Source organism: Paramisgurnus dabryanus, chromosome 9 (assembly GCF_030506205.2).
Source record: "Paramisgurnus dabryanus chromosome 9, PD_genome_1.1, whole genome shotgun sequence".
In the NCBI taxonomy this organism is placed as follows: Eukaryota; Metazoa; Chordata; class Actinopteri; order Cypriniformes; family Cobitidae; genus Paramisgurnus; species Paramisgurnus dabryanus.
Window position 1 is genome coordinate 33,985,474 of NC_133345.1, and position 24,059 is coordinate 34,009,532.

The 24,059-nt window shown below is 35.3% G+C and overlaps 2 protein-coding genes across 2 annotated transcripts in view; one reads left to right on the forward strand and one right to left on the reverse strand.

The window, feature by feature from the left end:
- The window catches only part of serpini1 (serpin peptidase inhibitor, clade I (neuroserpin), member 1), a 38,769-nt gene extending 36,737 nt beyond the window's left edge, over nt 1-2,032 (reverse strand). Inside the window, exon 1 of the mRNA XM_065257864.2 lies at nt 1,939-2,032. The gene's annotated coding sequence lies outside the window, so the exon portion shown is untranslated. The remainder of the gene's footprint in view (nt 1-1,938) is intronic.
- A 397-nt stretch (nt 2,033-2,429) lies between these two features.
- Nucleotides 2,430-21,755, forward strand: pdcd10a (programmed cell death 10a). The gene is made up of 8 exons (XM_065257868.2): nt 2,430-2,557; nt 8,001-8,168; nt 13,978-14,031; nt 15,356-15,473; nt 15,916-16,042; nt 18,895-18,973; nt 20,211-20,293; nt 21,239-21,755. Exons 2-8 carry the CDS (start codon nt 8,079-8,081, stop codon nt 21,318-21,320), a joined length of 633 nt encoding a protein of 210 aa, XP_065113940.1. The 5' UTR covers nt 2,430-2,557; nt 8,001-8,078; the 3' UTR covers nt 21,321-21,755.
- Nucleotides 21,756-24,059: the final 2,304 nt, after the last annotated feature.

Sequence of the window (24,059 nt, forward strand, 5' to 3'; positions counted from 1 at the left end):
TAAAACAGGAGAAAGATTGAGACTAAATTAACATGCACTTGCTTTCCAGTAATGAAAGTCAGGAGAATAAAAATCTGTCAGGGTCCCTTGAATAGATAGAGACCTTGTTTCAGCTCCATATTGTTCACATCTTCTCAAAAGCAGAGGAATAATTGCTTCATGCCTGCCAGTGGTTCTGACCCAATCCGCATTGAGTAATGATGCCAGTAGCATGAAGATGCAGACCACAGGCTTGACACATCATTGAAAAGCAATCAATAACAAACAGCTTTGCATATGTTAAAAAAAGACTAAAAGAGGGCCAAGGAACACACGTTCAATATATCATGTACATTGCCTTTGAGACAACACAGATGTTTTCTGGATATTTTTATGGCCATCTGTGCTTTCTTGAGAAGAGATGATAAGAAAAACCTTAGCAAACTCAAAATCACTTACACAAGATGGTCTTTAAAAAGTATGCTGTCATCCAAAATCTATTTCTATATGGGTGATGCAGGTAGCCCAGGCTAAAAATCTGGTGTTGAACGTATTTGTCTGACACTCAGCCATTCCATTTAAAATAATTTTTTCCTCTCTAAACTGAAACAAGCGGGCCGATATATAGCCTACAGTAGGCTTATGTGATGGACAAAAGCAGAAGAACTGCAAACAATCGAAATACATTTCTAAGCTCATTAAAAAGCATGAATCTGGTGAAAGGTTTTAATTATTTACAGACAAGTATAAAACAAGAGCAATTACAGAAATGTTTAAAAAACAGATTTCTCTATAAGTTAAAAAGCTTGATGTGCAACAAGAATTTTTTTAATGCACTAAACATTGTACATCAATATTGATTATGTCAGTAACTTATAAAAAGCGTGATCAGTCATGCTGTCAAATGAAAGGCTCATTCACACCTACACAACAGCAATCAATATAGAAATCAATATGCATGCTGATTGGAAGTGATCATCAATGTAACCACATGCATGCATGTGCGTGTGTGTCTGTCAGGCCTACAGACCACAACACAGACCTTGATAATAAATTGCTGCAATTGTATTAAAACTCCTTTGCACCTTGATGCTACTTGTTTTCTATTGCTTTCAATTCTTCTGGTCTCTCTCTTGTATCGATCTCTCGCATCCATTGCCTCCCTTCTCATACCAATTGCACTTTAACACCTCATTTTCCCTCCCTTTCCTTTAGTGGCCCCTGTATCTCTCTCGTACATCCACATTACGAAGCCTCTCTAGCACACCTTATCTCCACGTGAGTGCCTCCCACCAGCAGAACAAACCAGCTATTTTACACCCAACCAGGGGGGCTTGGATGGGAGGCGTGGTCTCTCTTTCACTCCTCCTGCGCGTCTCATTTACAGAAACATGAAATAAATAGGATTTTCTTGCGGGATATGATTTACGCATCCCAAGACGATGCGTTCCCACACTCAGCGGTGCGAGGATGCAATTCTGCCTGTGGTCTCCAAATCCTCTTCATGATTAAATAGAATCACTTTAATTATTAAATCTAAACCACCAGGATGGTTTACAAATACCACATACATGTTATCAAAATAATAAGCTTTTATTCTTCTTAAGACAACATAGTTGTGCTGAATTTCAATTACCAAGGAGTGTAATGGACTATATGTTCCTGTTTTGGCTTTTTTCTACAAAATTTCTAGAGACATGTGAATACATGTACAATAATTGTATAATAAAATAAGTGCAAACAAACATATGATAAACAACTGTAATGGAAATTATTCAGACAGATGCGAAAGCCATCACTTAACCCATCATTAAAGGGCATCACATCTGCACACTTTATCATGCTAAGAATACAACAATCATAACAGATATTACAAAATGGCCATCACTAGTTGCAAAATTTATATTTTGTAATGTCTTTTTAAGATAAGATTGAAATAAATGCGAGAAAATGTCCTACCGTAAGATCAGAAAGAGAGAGAGAGAGAGAGATGGTGATGCTGTGCGATGCTGATGTACAGTGCTGCTTTCCTCACACACACCTTTATTATTAGAAGAAGACCCGCCCCCTCTCTTCTGATTGGCCAGTCGTAACACTTGCTACACGGCCGTTAAACGCCCTTAATTATTTAACGTTTCATTATTTTTTTTGTGAAGTAGCGTTTCTTACTTTAATTAAAAACAGTTATAAATCATTGTGTTGTAACGAAATATATATGTAATTTTATTTTTAATACTTACTGACTTTCATAAGGACTGTGATTGGCTGAAACGGACGCCAGTTATTTAACCGCACGTCAAGCTTTTTATAGTGCTAATCTTGGAAGTTGTAGTTTTATTTGATGCCTCAGCGTTGTTGCATATCTGTCATTGGACTACAAAGCGTCACACCTTACCTCGTTCTTTTCCAGCCGTGTTCGCTGATTGGTTCTTATCGGTGCTCTGCCCGGCCCCTCATTCTTTAGATTGGTCAAGCAGAAAACTTCCGTCTTTCGAGTGCGATACCAAAAGGAAAATATTCAAAAGAGTTAACGAGGCTAACCGGCGGTCGGATAACTACCTTTACCAGTTTTACACAGGTATTAACAGTCTTATATATTTAATCTGTCAGTGACGGTGTTGATTTAGCTGTGGGTTTCATGAAAGTAATTTGTACTGGGACTAGCAATCATCCAGCTAACAGAGTCTTTAGCAAACCGGCTAACAAGCTCATCACAATGGGTCCGAAACTAAGAGATATTTAAAACATGATGTTTACATTTTATTAAATGTGTGTTTTGTACAAAGACAGGGAGCTAAACTCGGATCAGTATTTATCAGGGATTGGGTTCTGATGATGTGCTACAGTAAATCAGTTTTATGGAGAGCAAAACCAGGCCTCTGCTGGAGACTCAATGAAAACAAGCAATTTAGAAAATGTGTAGAATGACACTTTTCATGTAAAAGCCCTTCGCATTCTTTAACCAGTTATTATCATTTAGTAGTTGCCGTTTTATAATGTTGGATTTGATAAATAAAATGTTTATGTGTTCTAGATCAAAGTCTGATTTTCAGTATCAGACTGTTATAATATTTCTGATGACAAATGTGATGACGTTCTATATGGGTGTAAACATCTGATGCATTTAAAATTTGTATTGACCTAAAATCTGATTGAAACAATGTAGCACAGTTGCCATTGTGTTTGTTTCTCTTTTGATCTCTGAACAGAGATTTATTTATTTGGTGATATTTCTATTACGTCCCACAGTAAACAAACACATTAAGACATGTAAACTTAGATGTTATTTTCCCCATTTATTCTTTGGTTACATGACTTAAGTAAATTGAATTCTTATTTAATAATAACATTACAGAATGTGACAGATTTTGCTTAATTTACTAATTTACTGGGCTGAGAAAAAAGTTTGAAGTTGAATAATTGCCGAATGATGATGTTGATCTCTAACTGTAACGAAGGTAAAGCTTTGTTATTGTAAAATTGTATTTGCCGATAAGGCTGCAAAAAAACTATTATTTTGATAATCGATTAATCTACCGATTATTAGAACGATTAATAGCCTAATCATTGATTATTTAAACGACTAATCAGTATGTTTTGAATGATTATTCAGATTTTTCAATTAGTTAAAACATTAAGTTATACATATTCTAATTTATAAATAAAAAAAGAAAATTATTTCAGCATTTGAAATAGTTGTTTTAATGAACTTTGAGCAGGTCATTCTCTTAAGTTTTCAGATTTCTGTCCAACTCAAATTACATTTTAAAATGTTTAATATATTCTGTTCTCTTTAAATAGACAAACAGTTCTTGTCAGCACCGTTAAGAGCTTATTTTCTAAAACAGACTACAAGACCTAAAAGTGTTCCTATAATAACACACTTTATTATCACTAACCTGACTATCCTAAACCTGGCCAGGCTTTATTCTATGAAAAATAAATCATCACATTCCTGTAATTATATTGGTAACACTTTATAATAAGGGTCCATGAACCATAATGAACTGATCCAAAAGAATTCTTTCTTAAATATGAAGCAATGCTGATTAGTTAAGGAATGTACAAATAATAAACTAATAAAGATCATCATTAACTACAACAAGGCTCTTGACTCAACACACGAATTCATTGTTTATTAATACATTAACTAATAACTAAAAAACAAGCCATGTTGTACTTAATGATGACTCTTTATTAATAACTTACATGCATTAATTTTGGTGATTATGTAATTGTTTCACTGTAATTGTAACCGGTTAGTTTTTCGATTAATTGTGCAGTCCTACTTTAATATGTGGCAGATGTTAATTTCTTTACATAACCATCATATTTTGGGAAGATCACTAGGCATTCCTATCCACATATAACAAAATTTAAAACCATTAGTTCTGAAACATTTCATATGGCTGCTTACAATTATATTAATATATATTTTTTTGTTATTTAATTAAATACACAAGACCATGCTGTTACATAGCAAATGCATCTTGCATAGCTACAAAAGATTTAAATTGCCTGTAAAATCAGAATCTGGCTTTGCAGAGGTGTGTGCAATAATTTCTGCTGCTAATTCAATAAGTGCCCTGTATTACCAATTTGTCATTTAATGAAATGATCAAAGAACTTCTAGAACTTTAAGTTGGGTTTAATAGTTTAGTTTAATCCCCAGCAGCTGTGCTGTGCATTATGCGGCAAAAATATAGCACAGTTGGATCTGACTCAGGATTCACCTGTGTTAGGTTAGGGTGTTACCTGTTTCCAGCTGACTACAGACATATAAGATCCAGGTGTTGCTTGCCCTTTGTCAAGGGAAAAAAGTGAGTCATTATAATGCATACGTAACCTGGCAACCATGTTTTATAGGAAGAGTTCTGGTATTTCCAGCCATTGAAAGCAATGGCCTGCTCTATGTAATGAGATTACAATCTGATCTTTGTGAATGTCACTCAGATAAGGCCGCCTCCCACAGCGGGGCCAAAGGGCTTCTGATCAGATTGGAATGAAAGTGACTCATGTCTACCTGTCCATTAGAGTAAATCATTGGTATTTAGAAAAGCGTTCCTTTCTTTCAGTAGTTTATAATCTTCCTTGTAGTTTGAGAGGAGCCATGACCTTTTACAGATAACAATAAGTGCTATTGTTTAATACAGGTTGCCTGAAATTGAAGTCTGGTTGTTTGTTGTTTTGAACATTATGAAAAATATCAAGTGGCTCATTTATATATTTGTCATCTAGTTGACATGGCTCTTTTGAAAGGATATCTAGAAAAAGATTTATCGGCTGTTTACTTGTGTCATTTGAACAAGGGCTGTGTTAAGATTCTTCAAATTTTTGCTTTTGAGTGTTTGGTTTTAGTCAGGAATAGACATTCAACTGGTTCTCTGTAGCTCAGTTGGTGGAGTATTGCGTTAGCAGCAGATAAGGTTGTGGGTTTGATCCCAGGGAACACACACACTGATACAATGAATACCTTGTAAGTTGCTTTGGATAAAAGTGTATGCCCAATGCATAAATGTAAATGCAATGTAAATGTTGCCGTCTTTTGGCCACACTTAAAGGTGCGTTGTGTAACTTTTAGAAGGATCTCTTGACAGAAATGCAATATAATATACATAACTATATTATCAGTGGCGTATAAAGACCTTTCACAATGAACTCTATTGTTTTTATTACCTTAGAATGAGCTGTTTTTATTAGGTATGCACCTTAATGAAAATTCCTTCACGGCCCCCCAAAGAAAATTTATGACAAAACAAACATTCCAAAACTCAACATTTTAAAGAAATTTATAAAGTAGTGCTTTTGGTTAGTAGCCTTATTTTTTTAGGTTTAATTACACAGAATTTATGATAAATTAATATATTTTATAAAATGTCATAAAACTGGGGGCCCCCTGGCACAATATCACGGCCCCCAGTTTGAGAACCAAAAGCAATAAACCATGTGAAGCTGGAATTTACACGGAACAATGACTATTACCTGTTTAAAAAATGTTATGCTTATTTTATTATCATATTTATTTAGGTTTTAAATATTTAAAATGTATTTTTTTCCAATATTAATATTTCATATTTTTTATATTAATATTTTTTAATATTCTTAAAAATCTAAGTTGTGTTCTTAGAAAGGATGTACTTGCATAATTATGCTATTTTATTATCATGTATATAATCAGTGACATAAAATGGTCTTAAAAAGACAATACTATTGACCATCGCCATTATTTCTGGGGCAATTAACCCACTTCTGAAAAGTAGCTATTTTGACCATCCTAACCGAACAATATTTTCACAATTTTCCTTAGTACAGTAAAATTTTTAGAGTGTCATTTACTATATTTAGTTCACATTTTATTTAAAATGAACATTTGTTTTTACATTCCAGCAGACACTTTAGTGTCTTTTTACACATGGTCACTTCTCTAATAGGATAGATATCTGATAAGCCTGGGGTGTAGTCTGTTTTTAAGTGCACCTGAACATAAGCGCACAGTCGAATTTACAGCCTATACTTCTAGCTTTTACAAGAAAAGGCAACACTTTATATATGTTGAGCAGGGAACACCAAGCACATGCGCGTCCACTGCTCAACATATATAAAGTGCTGAGAGACGGCACGATGCCTTCTAACAAAATGCTTTTGTTAATAAATGTTTTATTTCTTGTTTAAAATAAGCATTTGTCATTGTAGGATGTTATTCGTTCTAAGTTTTTATTACATACTGCCGTTTTTTTTCATCTATAAACAGTCTCTCTCATGAGCATTCAGCAGACAAGAACACAGAATTGCGGACGTGTTTTTTTCATATGATGCATGTAGTTCAGGATGTCTTGATTTTAAATGATAAATGAAACTTGTTATGCTGTATGTGTGCTGTATTTATGAAGTGTGTGCGCCTCTCACTCCATGCTGGTTGCTATTTGATCGTGTCATAAAATACCTAATTTTTGCGTGATTGTATTTTGTCTTTTCACTTGCTCGGGTCGTACGCCGAAAATATTTTTTGTGCTATTTTTAACCGAATAATTTCAATTGAGGACATTTGGTGCATGATCCCTAGTTTTTATCTACATACTTCCCCTTACATGGAAGTCACCACCATGTTTCTACAGTAGCTCTAAATGGACAAACTGTTCACTAAGCAAGTTTCATCCCTACGTGGTCGACGACGTGTTTGTCCTGTGGCGGCTACCATATGCATTTTGAAATAGAGGAGTGAGGTGATGGTTGCCATTCGCAATTTCACCACTAGATACCGCTAAAAGTTACACACATCAACTTTAACCTCCTAAGACCTGAATGTCCACATAGTTGTTTTGCACCATAATTCTTAATTCTGTGTAACTGGAACTTGTTGTACACAAACATGGACAATTACTGCTTCATGTTCTAAGAAAAAGATGTGGTTTTTATATTTATTGGTTCTTCCTAACCCCAAAATAGCTGGTAGAAATAAAAAAAGACAAACCAAATCCTGGGTCTTAGGAGGTTAAAGGAACAGTATGTAGGATTGTGGCCAAAACTGGTATTGCAATCACACAACTGGTGGCCAGTGCACAACATGACAACATAAACATCAGTTGAGGGCTGCAACTCCACTTTTTTAAATGACAATATCCTGGCCAGACCACTGTTGTCAGTGATATAAGTATTTGAAAAAAAAAAAATGATTTCTTAATGTCTAGTGACATACACATATCAGGGGACATATCAGATTAATTGATATACATTTCTTACATACTGTTCCTTTAAGGCTAAATGAAAACACAACATTGTCATCATAAAAGTACATTTGTTATGATCAGGAAATAGCCTTTATTTTTGCCACACTGGTTTTGTAAGCCTTTATCTTACAGGTCCAAGATTGCCTCAATCTCGCCAGTTCTATGGAAAACTTGGCATAGTCCCCTGGCTATCACATCTACCCTTCGAACACAAGTTGAAAATGTCATTTCCTTACTTCTGAAATGGAATCCAGCTACCCTTTTATAATCTCTTCCTCATTGGTGTTTTTGTAGCGATCGTCTTGGCCCTCCTCACCTCGAGACCCCAGGAGTGAATGACGCTCCCCCCGTCCCTTCCACACCCTGACGAGGATGACAATGGAAGAGATGAAGAATGAAGCGGACGCGACCTCGATGGTTTCCATGACGCTCTATGCCGTGATGTACCCTGTCTTCAATGAGGTATGGTGGTTAATCTCAGTAAGAGGTTTGGCTTATTCACAGTTTGCCACTTGTGTTATGTTGAGGCAGACAGACTCGAGTTCAGGATTAGAAGATGCAAATGTTGCACACCCACATGCACAGGAAAACCTGGAGTATCGAATGCATTTTTCTACAAGTGAGTCATACAAACCCAATGGTACTCCTTCATGTTTTTACACTGAGGAGACGTCCAGTTTCCTCTGATATTTTATCAACACAAGTAAGATCCTGGTACTTGACTGATTTGATTTACATGAGTACATTTTCATTTTTTAAACCTAGTTTGACTAGTTTATTTGCTTCAGAGGTGGTGTTTGATATCTGTGCCACTAATGAAATTACGTAAGGGATAATGTACAGCCAGCTGGTTATGTCATGTCAGAATAAATCTCATCTCACCCTGAAGGGATTTATTTGGGATTATACGCCTTATTCAGTCCCCCACCATGTTGATTCCAAAACGAGGCTGTGAGGGATGGACGACTGGAGCGTGTGCTTTAAACCTATTGTTTTATAACAGGATGCTGCTCATTCAGCCATCAAAACACAGAAAATACATCATTTTGCAAATTACCAAAAAATCTCAGAAATCATGGATTGTTAAAATGGGAAGGGACATTTGACCTAATTTTGAGATAAGAGCAGCGCAATGTGAACAGAAAGTTTGGTTATTAGCGTGTTGGCTAATCATTAATTGTTAATGAGTAATTTTAATTTTTCGATTAATAGTTTTTTTAAGACGTGGTCGATTAAAAATCGATTCTGAAAGAGCAGAATCGAATTTTCTTCCCATATTTATTTCTGCAAACTTTGAACGGAGGTATGGAAGCATTTTAGATTTTGCAGGCAAGACGTGTTGTGGCTTTTAATTTCTTTTTATTAATTACCCACTTGTAAACTGCTGTTCACTGTTCTTTTTTTATTAATGTAGTATTTGTATTAGGGCCGGGACTCGATAAAAAAAAATTATCTAATTAATTAGAGGCTTTGTAATTAATTAATTGAAATTAATCACATTTTAATCACATATAAATATTTGACCTGAGAACATTGAGAAGTAATTTTTTCACATGGATTTTTAGTATACCATGAATAATGACTGACTACATAAGCTTAAGCAACAAAATATTGTTTATTTTTGTTCAACCAAGTCGTTGTACTCTGAGTCGGGCTAATGTCCACGCTAGCTGCTATATGTTTTGCATTGAGATGATACTTGAGGCTCGATGTGCTGTGGGTGATATGTGAATTCCTTGTTGCATAGCTTACATACAACCATGCTCTTATCGACGCTTCCATCCGTTCTTTTTTTATAAAAGAATTTCCCATCCACGGGGCCAACTAGTGTTGTTTTTGGCAGCCTGTTTTCATTTTAGTTTTAGTCTAGTCTTTGTGTCAAGCTGTCATTTTAGTTTTTATTAGTTTTAGTCACGTCATACTCTTTTTAGTCTAGTCAAGTTTTAGTCGACTAAAATTCTTGCCATTTTAGTCTTATTTTAGTCAGACTTATCCATTACTATTTTAGTCTAGTTTTAGTCGACGAAAACTGATGACATTTTAGTCTAGTTTTAGTCAGTGAAATTGTATTTAGTCTCTTTTTAGTAATGCATTCTATTTAACCCATATAGTATAATGACCTAATAGTATTATAGACAAAACAATATTTTCTTTTAGCCAAACCCATTTCAAACAAAAGTTATATTATTGTTACCTTATAGACCCAAGAATACATCCATTCCAGACATGGAAGATGCTCTGATTTGAATAGATATTTATTTTACTATCCTCTGAGTGAGTGACTTGACTGTTCCTAAGAGTCTACATAAAAGTCTACATAATCAAAACAAAAGTAGTCTAAGCAAACACACACACACACACACACACACACACACACACACACACACACACACACACACACACACACACACACACACACACACACACACACACACACACACACACACAAATGGGTCACACACAACTATAGTATGTGTGAGAATAGAAATATGCTATTGTTAACATTTATAATTGTATTTTGACAGCAGCACAAACTACAATCATACATATGTAATTATATATTATTATAGTTTATATTTCTGCATCTGTACGTTACCACCAGTGTACCTAATGGACTTTGGCTTAATCTAATGTGACAAAGCTGATCTTAAATGTCAGTATAAATCCAAGCAATTTTGGAGAATTACTGAATGTTTTTCTTGTAAGTAAATTAAAAGTCAGCTTTAAGAAAACATCAGATGTCTATTAAGAAAAGCAAAGTTGGTATGTATGGTTATGTTCTCAACAGTACAGGTGTTTGATTGATTTAATACTCAAGTATTCAGCGAAGTATGTTTTGTTTATTTAAATAATAAATAAGTGTAGTTATTAAACATATACAAAAAAACGAATGTCTTTAGCATAGATATATTTACAATGTTTCAAAACGCAACGCAGCACAATGTCATTTAAACAACTGTTACATGATATAAATGTGTACATTGTTATACTGGTGGTGTCAGCAATCAAAGCTATAGATTTTAACAGGCTTGTTGAACTGACCTGAAAGTGATGCACGGGATTTATTTTGGACTTTTCTTTTACATTTGGAGCCAGAATGCTGCATCTTCCCGGTCGGAATCGCCGCGCGGCTACAGCGTTTCTCATGTAGTGGAAGCGTTTTGTGCAGCATTTAGTGGAAATGTGTTTATCTTCAACAGCGACTGCCATGAAGAGTCGTGTCCGTAAAAGGGAGAGAGGATCTTAGGTGCACGAGCAAGGCTTGTGGACCAACTCCGCTTCACCTCTATAGCCGCCCACTTTTCTCCGCTTTCCGCATGTCGTGAGGTTGCCGCGTACACTGTTTGAAATGCCCATTAACGTGCAAATGGTGGCGTATGATATCAAAGCATCGCGAGAGCAGACTGCTCCGCATGCTTTCTACTCACTCTCGCGGTACTTTCATGTTTTGATTGATCTACGCAGCGCCAACAACACACGTGATCATCTGCAGTCAGGTGGTGGGGGCGCGGAGATGCTGAGATGGGTAAAAGACGAAATAACGTTATAACATTTCGTCTCGTCTCGTTTTGGTCAACGAAAATGAAGAGACATTTTAGCCTAGTTTTTATTTTGTAAACCACTTTTAGTCTCGTTTTTATTCGTCAACAATATTGCATTATACATTTTATCATAGTCATCGTCACATGACCAGCATTTTCGTTACGTCTCGTCTCGTTTTCGTCACGTGAAAAAGGTTCGTTGACGCCTATATTTCGTCATACTTTTCGTTGACGAAAGCAACACTAGGGCCAACCAAAGCGATCTCATCAGCTTCTTCGTTCATGTTCACTGTGGTTTGTTGTTGTCTGAAGTCATGAACGCTAGTTGGTGCTCCAGTATAATCGGTCCGCCGAAACTCATCCAATGAGAAATGTTCCGCGGTGCAAAAATAAGTGCGATTAAAATGCGTTAAAAATGTTTAACACGTTATTTTTGTGTAATTAATTAATCTTAATTAACGCGTTAAAGTCCCGGCCCTAATTTGTATTAAATCTGTATTCATTGAGTTGAATCGAGAATCGAGTATAAAAACCTACCTGAGAACCGGAATCGAAAATTTAATCGAGAATCGAAATCGAATTGATAGCTTGTGAATCGAAATCGAATCGATCTTGAACATCTGAATCAATACCCAGCCCTAATTGTTAATATAGTCCTATAACTAACTAAGTACGTATCTCCCATTCGTACAGATTATAAAAACCACAAGGCATGAATTAACGTTAAAAGCTTTTCTTCGGTACGTGTATTATTATTATTTTTTTTAAGCACATCGACTGAAATCAACAAATGCAGGATTAATTTTTACACAACTTCATATGGGGTTTTACGTCTAACAATACTTGCACAATGAATTAACACAAAAATAGCTTGTTATCAAGTCAATCACACGTTAATAAGTCAATGTTCATGTCTTGAAAAAACATAACGGAGAAAATACATGGGACCAACTGGATATGTATACTTAGTTGTTTTCATAAAATATTGTATTGTTGCACTATTTCATGGTTTTAAAGAAAAGTAAACATGCTTACAACATAAGAAATTAGCGTTTAGCCAACAGGCTAATATGTAAAACAGATATTATGTGCGCAATATGCTATTCTCATCTTGAATTAGGTCTTATATCCCTTCTCATTTGATCAATCCACGTTTTATGAGGTTCTTTGTAAAATGATGTATTTTCTGTGTTTTGATGGCTGAATGAGCAGCATCCTGATATAAAACAATAGGTTTAAAGTGCACTCTCTGGACCTCCATCCCTCACAGCCTCGGTTTGCAATCAACATGGTGGTGGACTAAATAAGGCGTATAGCTGGATGTATGTTATACCTCTTATGAGACATCTACTTGCCACACAAGTAAATTTATGGGCATAAAATATGGATTTGATCTTTTTTATTAGCTCATTTTTAAGATATGCAAACCTTTCCGTTTCCTAGTGGCTTTAAGCCAAGACGCGCTCGAAGTTCATAGTTCACAGCTCAAACATGCATTTAGTTTAATCATTTATAGAAAAAATTTCACATGTTATCAATTCTGTGTATTTATATTGAGTATATTTTTAACTGACACCTGACTCACAGTACCCGCATGAGGTTGTGTTATTAGTTTCTGGTGGTTGTAACCTGGGAATAACAACTATGGGCCAATCAGAATCAAGCATTCCAGAACACTGTGTAATAACTATCAGGGTTCCCACGGGTCCTTGAAAGTTTGTGATTCTGGGGGAAAAAATTCAAGGCCCTGGGAAGTTTTTGAAAATATACATACATAGATACAGGTCATTGAAAGTGCTTGAAACTATTTTTTGCAAGAAGTTTTCTGGGAAAAATCCATATTATTCCCTGTGTAGTGTAGGGTAATATAAAAATTCCAGACTTTTTAAGCACACGTGCTAAACTGTTCGCTTTAAATGCTTTTATCTTCTGTATCCGAATGTTGATTCATACCAAAATAATTTTTAGCATAGTTGTGTTTGACAAATGAAAACGTGTTGGGTTACGATTGCATTTGTTGTTTCCTGAGAAGGGAACGAGACGCTGCGTCTCCTCGCCATACTTTCCTGCGCCCCTGTAATGCCGTCTTTGGCAATATTTCAGATAGCCATATACTTCCTGGCTCCATATACCCTGTCTTTGTCATTAAGCCTCACCATTGGTTGAATTTGATATACACATTCAGACGCACTTACACCTGGAGGCGTCCCCAAAGTGTCACCGCAGTGACGCAGCCCGAGTTCTTTGAAAGGGAACTGTAACAATGTATCTTACAAGGTAACACGATGTAACCTTGCTCTCACTTGAAATGTGTCCCCAAATTTAGTCCTTGAATTTGAGGGTATTGGAAAGTCTTTGAAAGGTCCTTGAATTTAAAGTTAACTAAGGTGTGAGAACCCTGAACTATGTATAATGTTATGTAAAATTATTTTCTTACAAAATAACAATGGGGTTCAGCCATGTTTTACATGAATAACATTAGCTAAAACTGAAATTTTAAGCGTATCTTAAGTGTGGTGTATGTGCACGGATAACCCAGCATGCATGCTTCTCACACAGCCCACATATACTCCTGTGAATTCATTCAAATCTCAAATTAGAAGCAAAATCTACACCAACAACAAACTACAGGCCCGTTTTTAATGAATGAATGCATGTATGTAATGTATGCAAACTGAAGTCCAAATAACCTAGTTTATGTGTGTTTTATTTTTGTATGTGTGTTATAGCTGGAGAGAGTAAATCTATCTGCTGCACAGACTCTAAGAGCCGCCTTCATAAAGGTGAGTAGATCTGACGTGAAGTTACCACAGTATGGTTCTGCTGCCTAATGTTTTTTACTTTTTGTGTTTAAAAATCATCTTTGAAAATTCTGTGTTTAATTTAAATTAGCATTAAATAAAAAAAAACATAAACCCTCTGGTCTTATTGTGCACAAATGCTTGTTATTCCAAAGAAAAACAATCATCTTTTGTCAAAATGTGAACTTGACATCATGTAGTCATAAAATCCCACACGTTTAACTCTTTCACCGCCAGCATTTAAAAAAAAAATGCCAGCCAGCGCCAGCTTGTACTTTATGCTTTGTTGTCCAGTTTGAAGTCTTGTAAACAATGCAGCATGTTGCACCTAGGGGGAGCTGTTTCCCCATATCATGATAGTTAGCTGTATCGATAGTGTATCGATATTTCGATACCTACTAACGATATTTAACAAAAAAAGAACACATCAAAACCCTCTGTGTGTGTCAAACGTCCTCCTCCGCCGCTGCTGTAGTTGTCACTGTCCAGTTGTCTGTCATATACGTCCATTCGGCCAATGTCTCAGAAGTTAGCGGGAGCGAGAAAATGGCAGAAAATTTAAAAACACCTGCAGCTTTTAAAGCCGACGTGTGGAAGCACTTTGGCTTTAAAAAAAGTTTTAAAAAAATGCAGCTCTATTTTTTTACATTTTTGATTTAAAAAAAGTATTGCAATGTATCCCAACATGCAAGGTATTGTATCGTGATAGATCGCAACACGGGGAAAATGTATCGTGATATGTATCGTACCGTGAGGCCCTCGCCTAAACCCAGCCCTAATAGAGATATAGATATATTGATTTATTTGGGGCATCTGGGCCCTAGGAACATAAGGGGGGCAATTCCATGCAAATGTCAACCTTATTATAAAAAGTTTTCACCTAAAGTTTTAACTATGCTGATATCTCGGATGTCAATATTTGGTGGTTTAAATGCATACTTTTTTAGTTTTATTTCTAATAATGCAAATTTTTTATTTTCATTCTTAGATTTTGGCATATTTCTGAGTATTTATATAAATGTTTGTGCAGTTTTATTTTTATTTTATATCAATTATATATATAATAATAATATTTAATATTAGTGACAAGTTTTTTTTATCATTAAAACATTCACCTTTGATGATCTGACAGTGGTATTACACACTCATTGATTTGTTTATGGTTTTAAGATAAAGCAAAATGCATTAAATGACCTTTGAGTTTGCATGAGTGTATAATTATAATATAATATAATATAATAACTTTTTTCTTCTCCATAACTAGTTTGGTAAGGTTATTTTTGACTAGTATCTGTGTATGTATTAGGCAGAGAAAGAGAACCCGGGCCTAACTCAGGATATTATCATGAAGATTCTGGAGAAGAAGAACGTTGAGATTAACTTCACAGAGTCTTTATTACGCATGGCTGCAGATGACGTTGAAGGTGTGTGTGATTTTAGCAGAACAGAGCGATGTACTTTACTGTATGCTTTGTTGTCCAGTTTGAAGTCTTGTAAACAATGCAGCATGTTGCACCTAGGGGGAGCTGTTTCCCCATGAGTTCAAACATTTGGATGATAATCTACTCTGCTTTATAAATTCATTTGTTCCCAATCAGATGTTTTTTTTGACACATTCAGGTTTATGCTGCCAATGAATACACAAGCACTCAGTGTGATTCTGGGTGATGCTCCATTGTGTTGATTTAAAATGTAAAAATTACTTCCAAATTTAATCAACATCCTTTTTAATTCTAGTAAAGTTTTTAATACGATTTAGTCTTTTCTACTGTAGTCCATGCTTGTGCACATGTATGCATGACATAAAGGTTTACTTTTAAGGTTACTGTGGTACCTGACTGTGTCCTGTGTGTTGTTTGTGTGTAGAGTATATGATTGACAGAGCCGAGCGAGAGTTTCAGGAGCTGAATGAAAGGGCTCGTGCGCTCAAACAGATCCTTAGCAAAATCCCTGATGAAATCAACGACCGAGTCCGTTTCCTGCAGACAATCAAGTAAGAAAGAGTTTCGAACAAGATCACACAATTTCATTTTCTTTTATTGCATCAAAGAACTTCTCTTTTAATAACATATGTGATATGACAAAGAATATGTAGTGGGTATTAATGTATAGAGAGCGTTCATTTGATGCATCTGGATTATGACGACTATATGCTATGATATTATTTGTTAATATTTCTGACCTCACCTACAGTGGAAAGTCCTTTCAGATGTTGCTTTGATGAAAGATTATTATGATCATTTTGTGTTTTGATAAATAAGTTGTGCTCACCAATTTGTGTACGAGGGTCTTTTAAAGGGGACCTATTCTATAAATTCACTTTTATAATGTGTTCGAACATTAATATGTGTCTGCAGTGTGTGTAAACAACCAACCCATAATGGAAAAAATCTAACTCATTTGCATAATTAAAAACCTGTATAGAGAAACGCACAGATTGTGATTCTCCACTTTGATGATGTCATCGGAGGGAAACCCACGCCCAACAGCAGTTCCGATCCACCCTATTTGCATAGACAAAGTGAGAAGCCATTGTAGTTTTAGTGGTCTCTGCCAACGAGACATTATGTCTGTTTTCACATCACGCATAAGGAGAGCGTTGGCAGCGCTTACCCATTGTGTTTTCACACATGACTTTGATTTGTTTAATTCATGTTGTTTTTGTGCTCTTTCTGGTCCGTGTAGTGCGAGCTATGGACCGATAAAAGCCCATTGCACTTTCTGTTGCTCTGAAGGTTATGATAAAAGATGAAGTTCATTCTGTGATTGACAGCACAATGCGAGTGTATTCCCATCCAAGATATACAATATGAGCATAAAACGTGGTTTTCATTTGTTTCTCTGGAGATTAGAAAGATGAGGATTAACTCGGTGCACAAAACAGAGGGAGAATGATTGACAGCCCAACACAACCGTATTCCCTTCAAACTTTTACAATATAAGCACTGTGCTGTGTATGTGATTTTATGGAAGAAAAAAAATGATTTATATAAAATTAAGATTTGTGTGTTAGATCATTTAAACATCCTTTTGTGGTTTGGTCAAAAATCCTGACAACAGTGTTTATTTTCTTGTAAAATGCTAAAAAAAAATCATTGTAACTGTTTAAAACATTAACTATAGGACGTGAAGGCAGCATGAGGCCTGAGCTATATGTCTTTCCCACAATGATTACCGTTGGCTTATTTATAAAGGTGTATGTTATATGCACAGTACGGTCAGATGATTATCTTTTCAAGCTGGTTTATACATATAAGGCCTTTCATCTACACTACACCACCGTTTTTGACCCTCATAAACGGATTCGTTCGCAAACGCTGCAGACCCTGTTTTAGTTTGAGAACTCAGACGTTGCGCTGAGTGTAAATGAACGTAGACGGAGTCTTATGTAAACGAACAGCTGATGTTAACGTGACAGCGCATCATTTTCAAAGTAAAAATTATTTTATTCAGGTAAATGGAGGTTTGCAACGGAGGTTTTGCCAAAAATAGTAAACATCTACCAACCAGCTATTATAAACGCTATATCGGATTGTTTTAACATGTATCCTCATAGATAATGTCTGTTTTATATTTATGTTTGAGTATTGTTGAGTTTGAATATTGTTGTAATGTGTTTATGTTTTGTTTAAATTTAGTTAGCTTATTACGAAAGATAGACTGTAATTTTAAACGACATATAGGGCGTTATAAAGGCCAATATGAAGGGAGAATTGTAATGGGTCAGACATTATTTTCCAGTTTAATTTAAGTTTTGTTTGCTACTTTAAAATGAATTTCGTTTCAGATAATTTGTCTCTTAATTTTAATCGATGTTTTGTTGATAAGTTTTGTGAATATAAATTTAATAAAAACAATAAACTCAACGTCATATTAATATTTAATGCTCGTTTAGCCGCTTGCGCTTTTAGCTATTTCTGTGTTGCTAGCGGAGGACGTGCACGGACCTCGCACACTTTTAAAAATTAATGCAATAAGCATTTCTGTAGGCTAAAGCTATACTTCACCTCTTACTATGTTTGATTGAAGTTTGCATTTGCTGAAATTTATTTTTGCTTTGTTTAGTACTGTTCACTTGAATGCTTTCTTTTTAAATCATAAAGACCTTTCTGTTTAGTTATAAAATCAAAATTAACCTATAAATCATATTAATATGTTGTAGGGGGGAGCTAGAACAGTATAGCTAGAACCAGGTATGATTTTTTGTCAATATCGCACACCCCTAGGCTGCATAAACGCACAAAGGTAAGCTATTATTAGAGTAATAAGTTATTTTACACTTTTATGCGCATGCCCAGTTATTTGATTGGTCATGTTTCATGCGTTTATAGTGGTGTATAGTGTGGATCAAGATTCTTTTTAAAATGCCAGTATAAACAAGGATCGTTTTCATTTTAAAATGCCATTTTAAAACCTAAATGCTCTAATGTAAACAGGGCCTAAGTCTAAACACCTCTACTGACTTGATGCATGAGATTCTCCTGCTTTGTTGTGGCTGATATTCTTGAAACCCCGCCCACCACTGCTAAGCTACTAGCAGCAGCTCATTTGCATTTAAAGGGACACACACAAAAACAGCACATACCTAAAATTAGCAATTTTAACATGCTTGATGAATTATCTTTGAGCTAAACTTCACATACACACTCTAGGGACACCGAAGACTTATTTTACGTCTTGTGAAATGGGTCACAATAGGGGACCTTTAAGTTGAGTTTATTGAGGTATATTGAGACAATTTTGATTGTAAATAGCTTTTAAATTAAAAGAACCAACAGAAACTATTCTGGTAAAATTAGCAGGATGAGAGTAATACTGTATCTGATCAATTGTTTTTTTCCACAGAGACATAGCCAGTGCCATAAAAGAACTACTGGATACAGTCAACAATGTGTTTAGGAAATACCAGTATCAGAACAGACGGGTGAGTGTTAGACACAACCACATTCATACATTCACAGTCTCATTTAAGTATGTTTTTTACAATTACAGAACGTGACAACTACGGGTGATAATCGAATTTAGGGTCCTGATTAGATTCAGAACGGATTCTAACGGTACATTCACACAGGGCGAAACCTTTAACGCTTGAGGGAAGGCTTGTCTGAAGCGTGGCCAACAGCCAATCACAGTGGCCGCAACAAATGCTCCGGTCTTGCATAAACGTAATTGGCTGGCTCGCACTAGGTTATTTGCATAAGGCAATCTGATTGGCTGAAACACGCGTTGGCACTTAAAAATGTTGATCCCCTCACCCCTAATGACAAATGGCTTCTGCTATGAATCTGTATATTTAGAAGAGATTGGGTTGTATTCAATTTGATGTTTTAAAATCGCATTCATATTAGGCATTGGCCGGTTACCGGTTTCAAGGTATACCGAGGTTTTAAACAGTCAAGGTTTCAAAACCACTAAAATATTCTGTGATACCGTCTCCAAGGTATGAACTGTTTTTATACAAAATTCATTAAATAATTAAGTCATGTGATTAATTTGATGTTTACATTTAATATACATTACGAATATTATATATGTTTTGAAAGCATATAATAATTTAAAGGCTTTATTTTTACCTGGCATTTGAAAAGGACACATTTTAGTGTTGTAATGGCAATACCGCACCACTGTGAAACCAAGGTTATCATACCGCCAGAATCTTATACCGGCCCATGCCTAATTTATAGTAGGGCTGTTACAATTAATCATGCAAATGCGTGTTTTCTCAATGAATGAATTACGGTGAAATGCCGCCACATCCAAAAGCCAGAGGGGGCTCTAGTGCAGAAACTTCAATTGTGCCACAGAAGAAGTAGCATTACAAACCCTATTCCAGGAAATGTCTATAAATATTCCTATATACCAGATTGTTTCAGGTATTTTCAAGATAATAAAATATTTTGAATGATTTTGTTTAACGAGTGTTGCTTTTTTAAATACACGTTATAAACGACTCCGACTCATAATGATTTTAGATTGATAAGGACTTCTTACTGACCAAAATGCTGTAGTACACGCACAAGCTGTGCATGAAACAAAGAATCGCAGCCTTGCGATGTAGACTTGATTTTAGACAGGTCTTTTTAATGGGACACGCAATATAATTCATAGCTGGAAAAGAAATAAAATGGACTTTGTAATAAAATTAACTCATTGTTTTCCAGGCACTTGAGCATCAGAAGAAAGAGTTTGTGAAACACTCCAAAAGCTTCAGTGATACTCTGAAAACATACTTCAAAGACGGAAAGTACGGACGACTTATAGCTTTCCATTATTCACTGCAGAATCTCTCATATTATTCCCATTTAACCCATGTTGCTTTACTTTAAAAATGATGGGTTGTTTTTAACCCAGTCTGGATAAATATTGGACAGAACACATCATTGGGTTAAAAATTACTTAACAACAAGCCAGCATTGAGTAATTTTTAACCCAGTGGTGTATTTTGTCCAATATTAATCCAGCATGTGTTAAAAACAACTTGCCATTTTTAGTGTCGTTTAAAAAATATCTGTCCTTTTTTTCTTTACAAACATATAATGCACATGGCATTCAATGGGATGTTTTTGCTGATTACTATTATATTGTTAAAAAACTTTTTTTTTATGCAATATAGCAAATGCTTGATCAAATTGCTTGTATGCACTTTAAATAGCAGTTTTAAACTATTTATTTAACACAAATGTAACTTGGACCACAGAACCATAAGTGGCACAGGTATATTTGTAGCAGTAGCCAACAATACATTGTATGGGTCAAGATTATAGATTTTTTTTAAATGCCAAAAATAATTTGGATATTAAATAAAGATCATGTTCCATGAAGCCATTTAGTAGATTTTCTACTGTAAATATATATAAATGTATTTATCATTAGTAATTTGTGTTATTAAGGACTTTGTTTGGTAAACATTAAAGGTGATTTTTTCAATATTTGGATTTTTTTGGGGCACCCAGTACTAGAAACTACTGGGTAATCAATGGAAAGCTTGATTCAGATTACAGATGATGTATAAAATCTCAATTTCAAAACATTGACCCTTGTGACTGGTTTTGTGCAGTCTATTAAAGGTTGGACACAACAATGCATTGAATATTGATCATTGTTATTGGCCCATATCTTAGTGATTGTCAAAAAAAATGAAATTGACGCATTATTAATTCATGCATTTCCCTCTCTACATTTCTCCTAGGGCGATAAATGTGTTTGCCAGTGCCAACCGCCTCATCCACCAAACCAACTTGATACTGCAGACCTTCAAAACTGTCGCATAGGAGTGGCAGAAGTGTATTTTTAAAAAATAACCTTTATATGAACAATGTAAAGATACTTTGGACTGTAATTTATGAGTCTTGTCTCCAGGAGGTAACACTTAAGGCAAGATGGCTTCTATTATCATTTCTAACCGCACATCTAATCTTCTTTATGAGCTGGAGCTTTACGCTCACGCTATCGCTATGGAGACGCTCTGGCTTGATTTCTCCCTCTGTTTTGCTCCTGATGTGGTTTTGTTCTCTCCGGTCAGTCCAAGAGAAAGCCAAATGCCTGGGAGCCTTAAACGGGAGGGAGACGCAGACGTGCTTGTATATGCTGGGGTTAACTGTCTCTTCTGATGCTTTGAACTTGAATGAGAGATGTATATTTAATAGATATTTGGTAACAGAATTGTTCAAATAAACACAGCACATGTTGGAAAGATTTAAACAAAAGTTTGGATTATTTGTGTTTTCCGTTGAATATTGGCACATATTTAGCCAGGGCAGGTGTCATGGTTGCTTTAGAGTTACATTAGGATAAGACTAAATGTTGAAGGGTTAGTTAATAAAAATGTATCATAAATCACTTACCCCTGTGTCAGTCCAAACCTGTCCTTTAAAAATATCAAAAAATGTATTCTGAAGACGATTGAAGGACTTCAAGTTGGAACGACCTGGGGGTAAGTGATTTATGATCATTTTTAAATTTTGGGTGACCTAACCCTTTTAAATGTTTTGGTTCCTGCTCAAAATAATGTAATAAAAAAACACAATAATCCCATAAAGCTGCTGTCTGTCCATTTTGATGGACAACTTTGAGCAGAATCACAGGAAATAAACGGAGGCACCCTGACCAATTAAAGTAGAGTTTACTCGCACGTGACTTGTATTAACAAAGGTCTGGTCCGTTTAGAAATATTGCCTTGTGAATCCGAACCAAACCTAAAAGAAATTGCAATATTGTATCCATTTAATCCCTGGTTTTGGAACGAAGCAATCAATCTACAGGTCTGAAAACACTCTTATGGTGCTTTTACCCCACGGGTTGGCTCGGGTCAGCTTGCTTTTGGGGGCTTTTCCACTGGGTACAGTACCTGGTACTTTTTTTTGTACCACCTCGGTTGGGGTTCCAATTGTCACCCTGCAAAAAATGATTTTCAAGAAAAGAATTGTTAATATTTTTGTCTTGTTTTCAGTAAAAATATCAAATTCTTAAATTACGATGTATTTTCTTGATAAAAATAAGTATAGTTTTTAGAACAAAAATATCAAATTTATGCGATTTTGTGCATTAAAAAAACTGCCAATGGGGTAAGCAAAAAATATTGAAAATTTTTCTTAAACACTAAATTCAAGGGGAAAAAAATTGCTTACCCCATTGGCCGATTTTTTTTTTTTTTTTTTTTTTTGCTTGTTTTATGCACAAAATCACTTAAATTTGATATTTTTGTTCTAATAACTTTTGTTCTAAGACTTATTTTCTTGGGTCGTTTTGCTCATCAAGAAAATACATCTTAATTGAAGAATATTTTGATATTTTTATTTTGAGATTTTTTTCTTGAAAATATTTTTTTGCAGTGCACTACCAGCATCATTCCTAAACGCAAGATTAGCTTTACCTTCGTGCTTGCGGTGTCTCGAGCAAACCTGTTGTCATTGGTGCTTTTTAACTCCCTTTTAGCGGTAAAAAAGCTGAAAATCAGGAGTACCATACCAATATTTTCCAGACTAAATGTCCGCATGTATGCACGTCCGCATGTATGCATAGGCAACCTAGAACGAATTTAAATTGACCCACATTTCAGGGCGATCAAAGAAATAAGCTTGCACAACTTTCACACGATCAAAAAAATGAAATGACAATGAAAGAGGCCTAAAGATGACAGTCTAATGAAGCTTTTCCATTGCTTAGTATCCCACGGGTCAGGTCATGTCAACTCGCTTTACTTCGGCTTGGTTAGCTTTTACATTGAGTTTCGTATCACTTTGTTATTTTTGCCTACTCCCGTGACGTCATATAAAAAGTGGGCGTGAGTGTCGTTGTAATGCATAGTTTCCCATACATTCATTTATTTCTCGGTCCACCACAAAATCTAAATTTTGTATGCACGTCCGCATGTATGCACAGCATTTTTTCAACTTAACAGAGCTGACACCACGCATGTTTGAACAGAAACTGTCATGTGAGACTGAGGTACAGTGATAGAAGCGATAAGCAAACATTTACTTGTAGTAGTCAATTTTGAATTGTGGGTGACTGAGAATTAAATGAATGTATGGGAAACGCTGCGTTACAACGACGCTCAAAAAAATAAAATGTAAGTTGTATTTACTAAAAAAGTTTGTGTAAAATTGACAATTTAAATGTTGCATGGACTAAAGAAATCCTAGTAAAGTCACTATCATTAAACATTTAATTGGTGAAAACAAAATTTAAATAATGATTTAATAACTCCATAACAACGAATCAATCAATCAGAGTGCAGCTGCTCAATACAACCTTTATTTAATTACAGTTTTTCAATGCAATGTTACATTTCAAACCGTGTGTTGGTTTGTTTTGTTCTAAAATATATCAGAACAAGTTCATTGACTCATACTTGGCCACTTATTACTCATGTATCTATCTAATGGTGCTACACTTCTGCAAGAGGGTGCCAGAACAACAACAATTTACCCATAATACACTGCAGCATCATCAGCCAATGAGATGCAAGTCTGTATTGGTTTTATTAATCTGTTACTTTTACGCAACAA

Excerpts from the sequence above, each read along its gene's own strand:
- pdcd10a (XM_065257868.2), top strand. The coding sequence starts at position 8,079 with ATGACAATGGAAGAGATGAAGAATGAAGCGGACGCGACCTCGATGGTT. Across the intron at positions 14,032-15,355 it reads TAAGAGCCGCCTTCATAAAG|GCAGAGAAAGAGAACCCGGG; the intron begins GTGAGTAGATCT and ends TGTATGTATTAG. Across the intron at positions 16,043-18,894 it reads CGTTTCCTGCAGACAATCAA|AGACATAGCCAGTGCCATAA; the intron begins GTAAGAAAGAGT and ends TTTTTTCCACAG.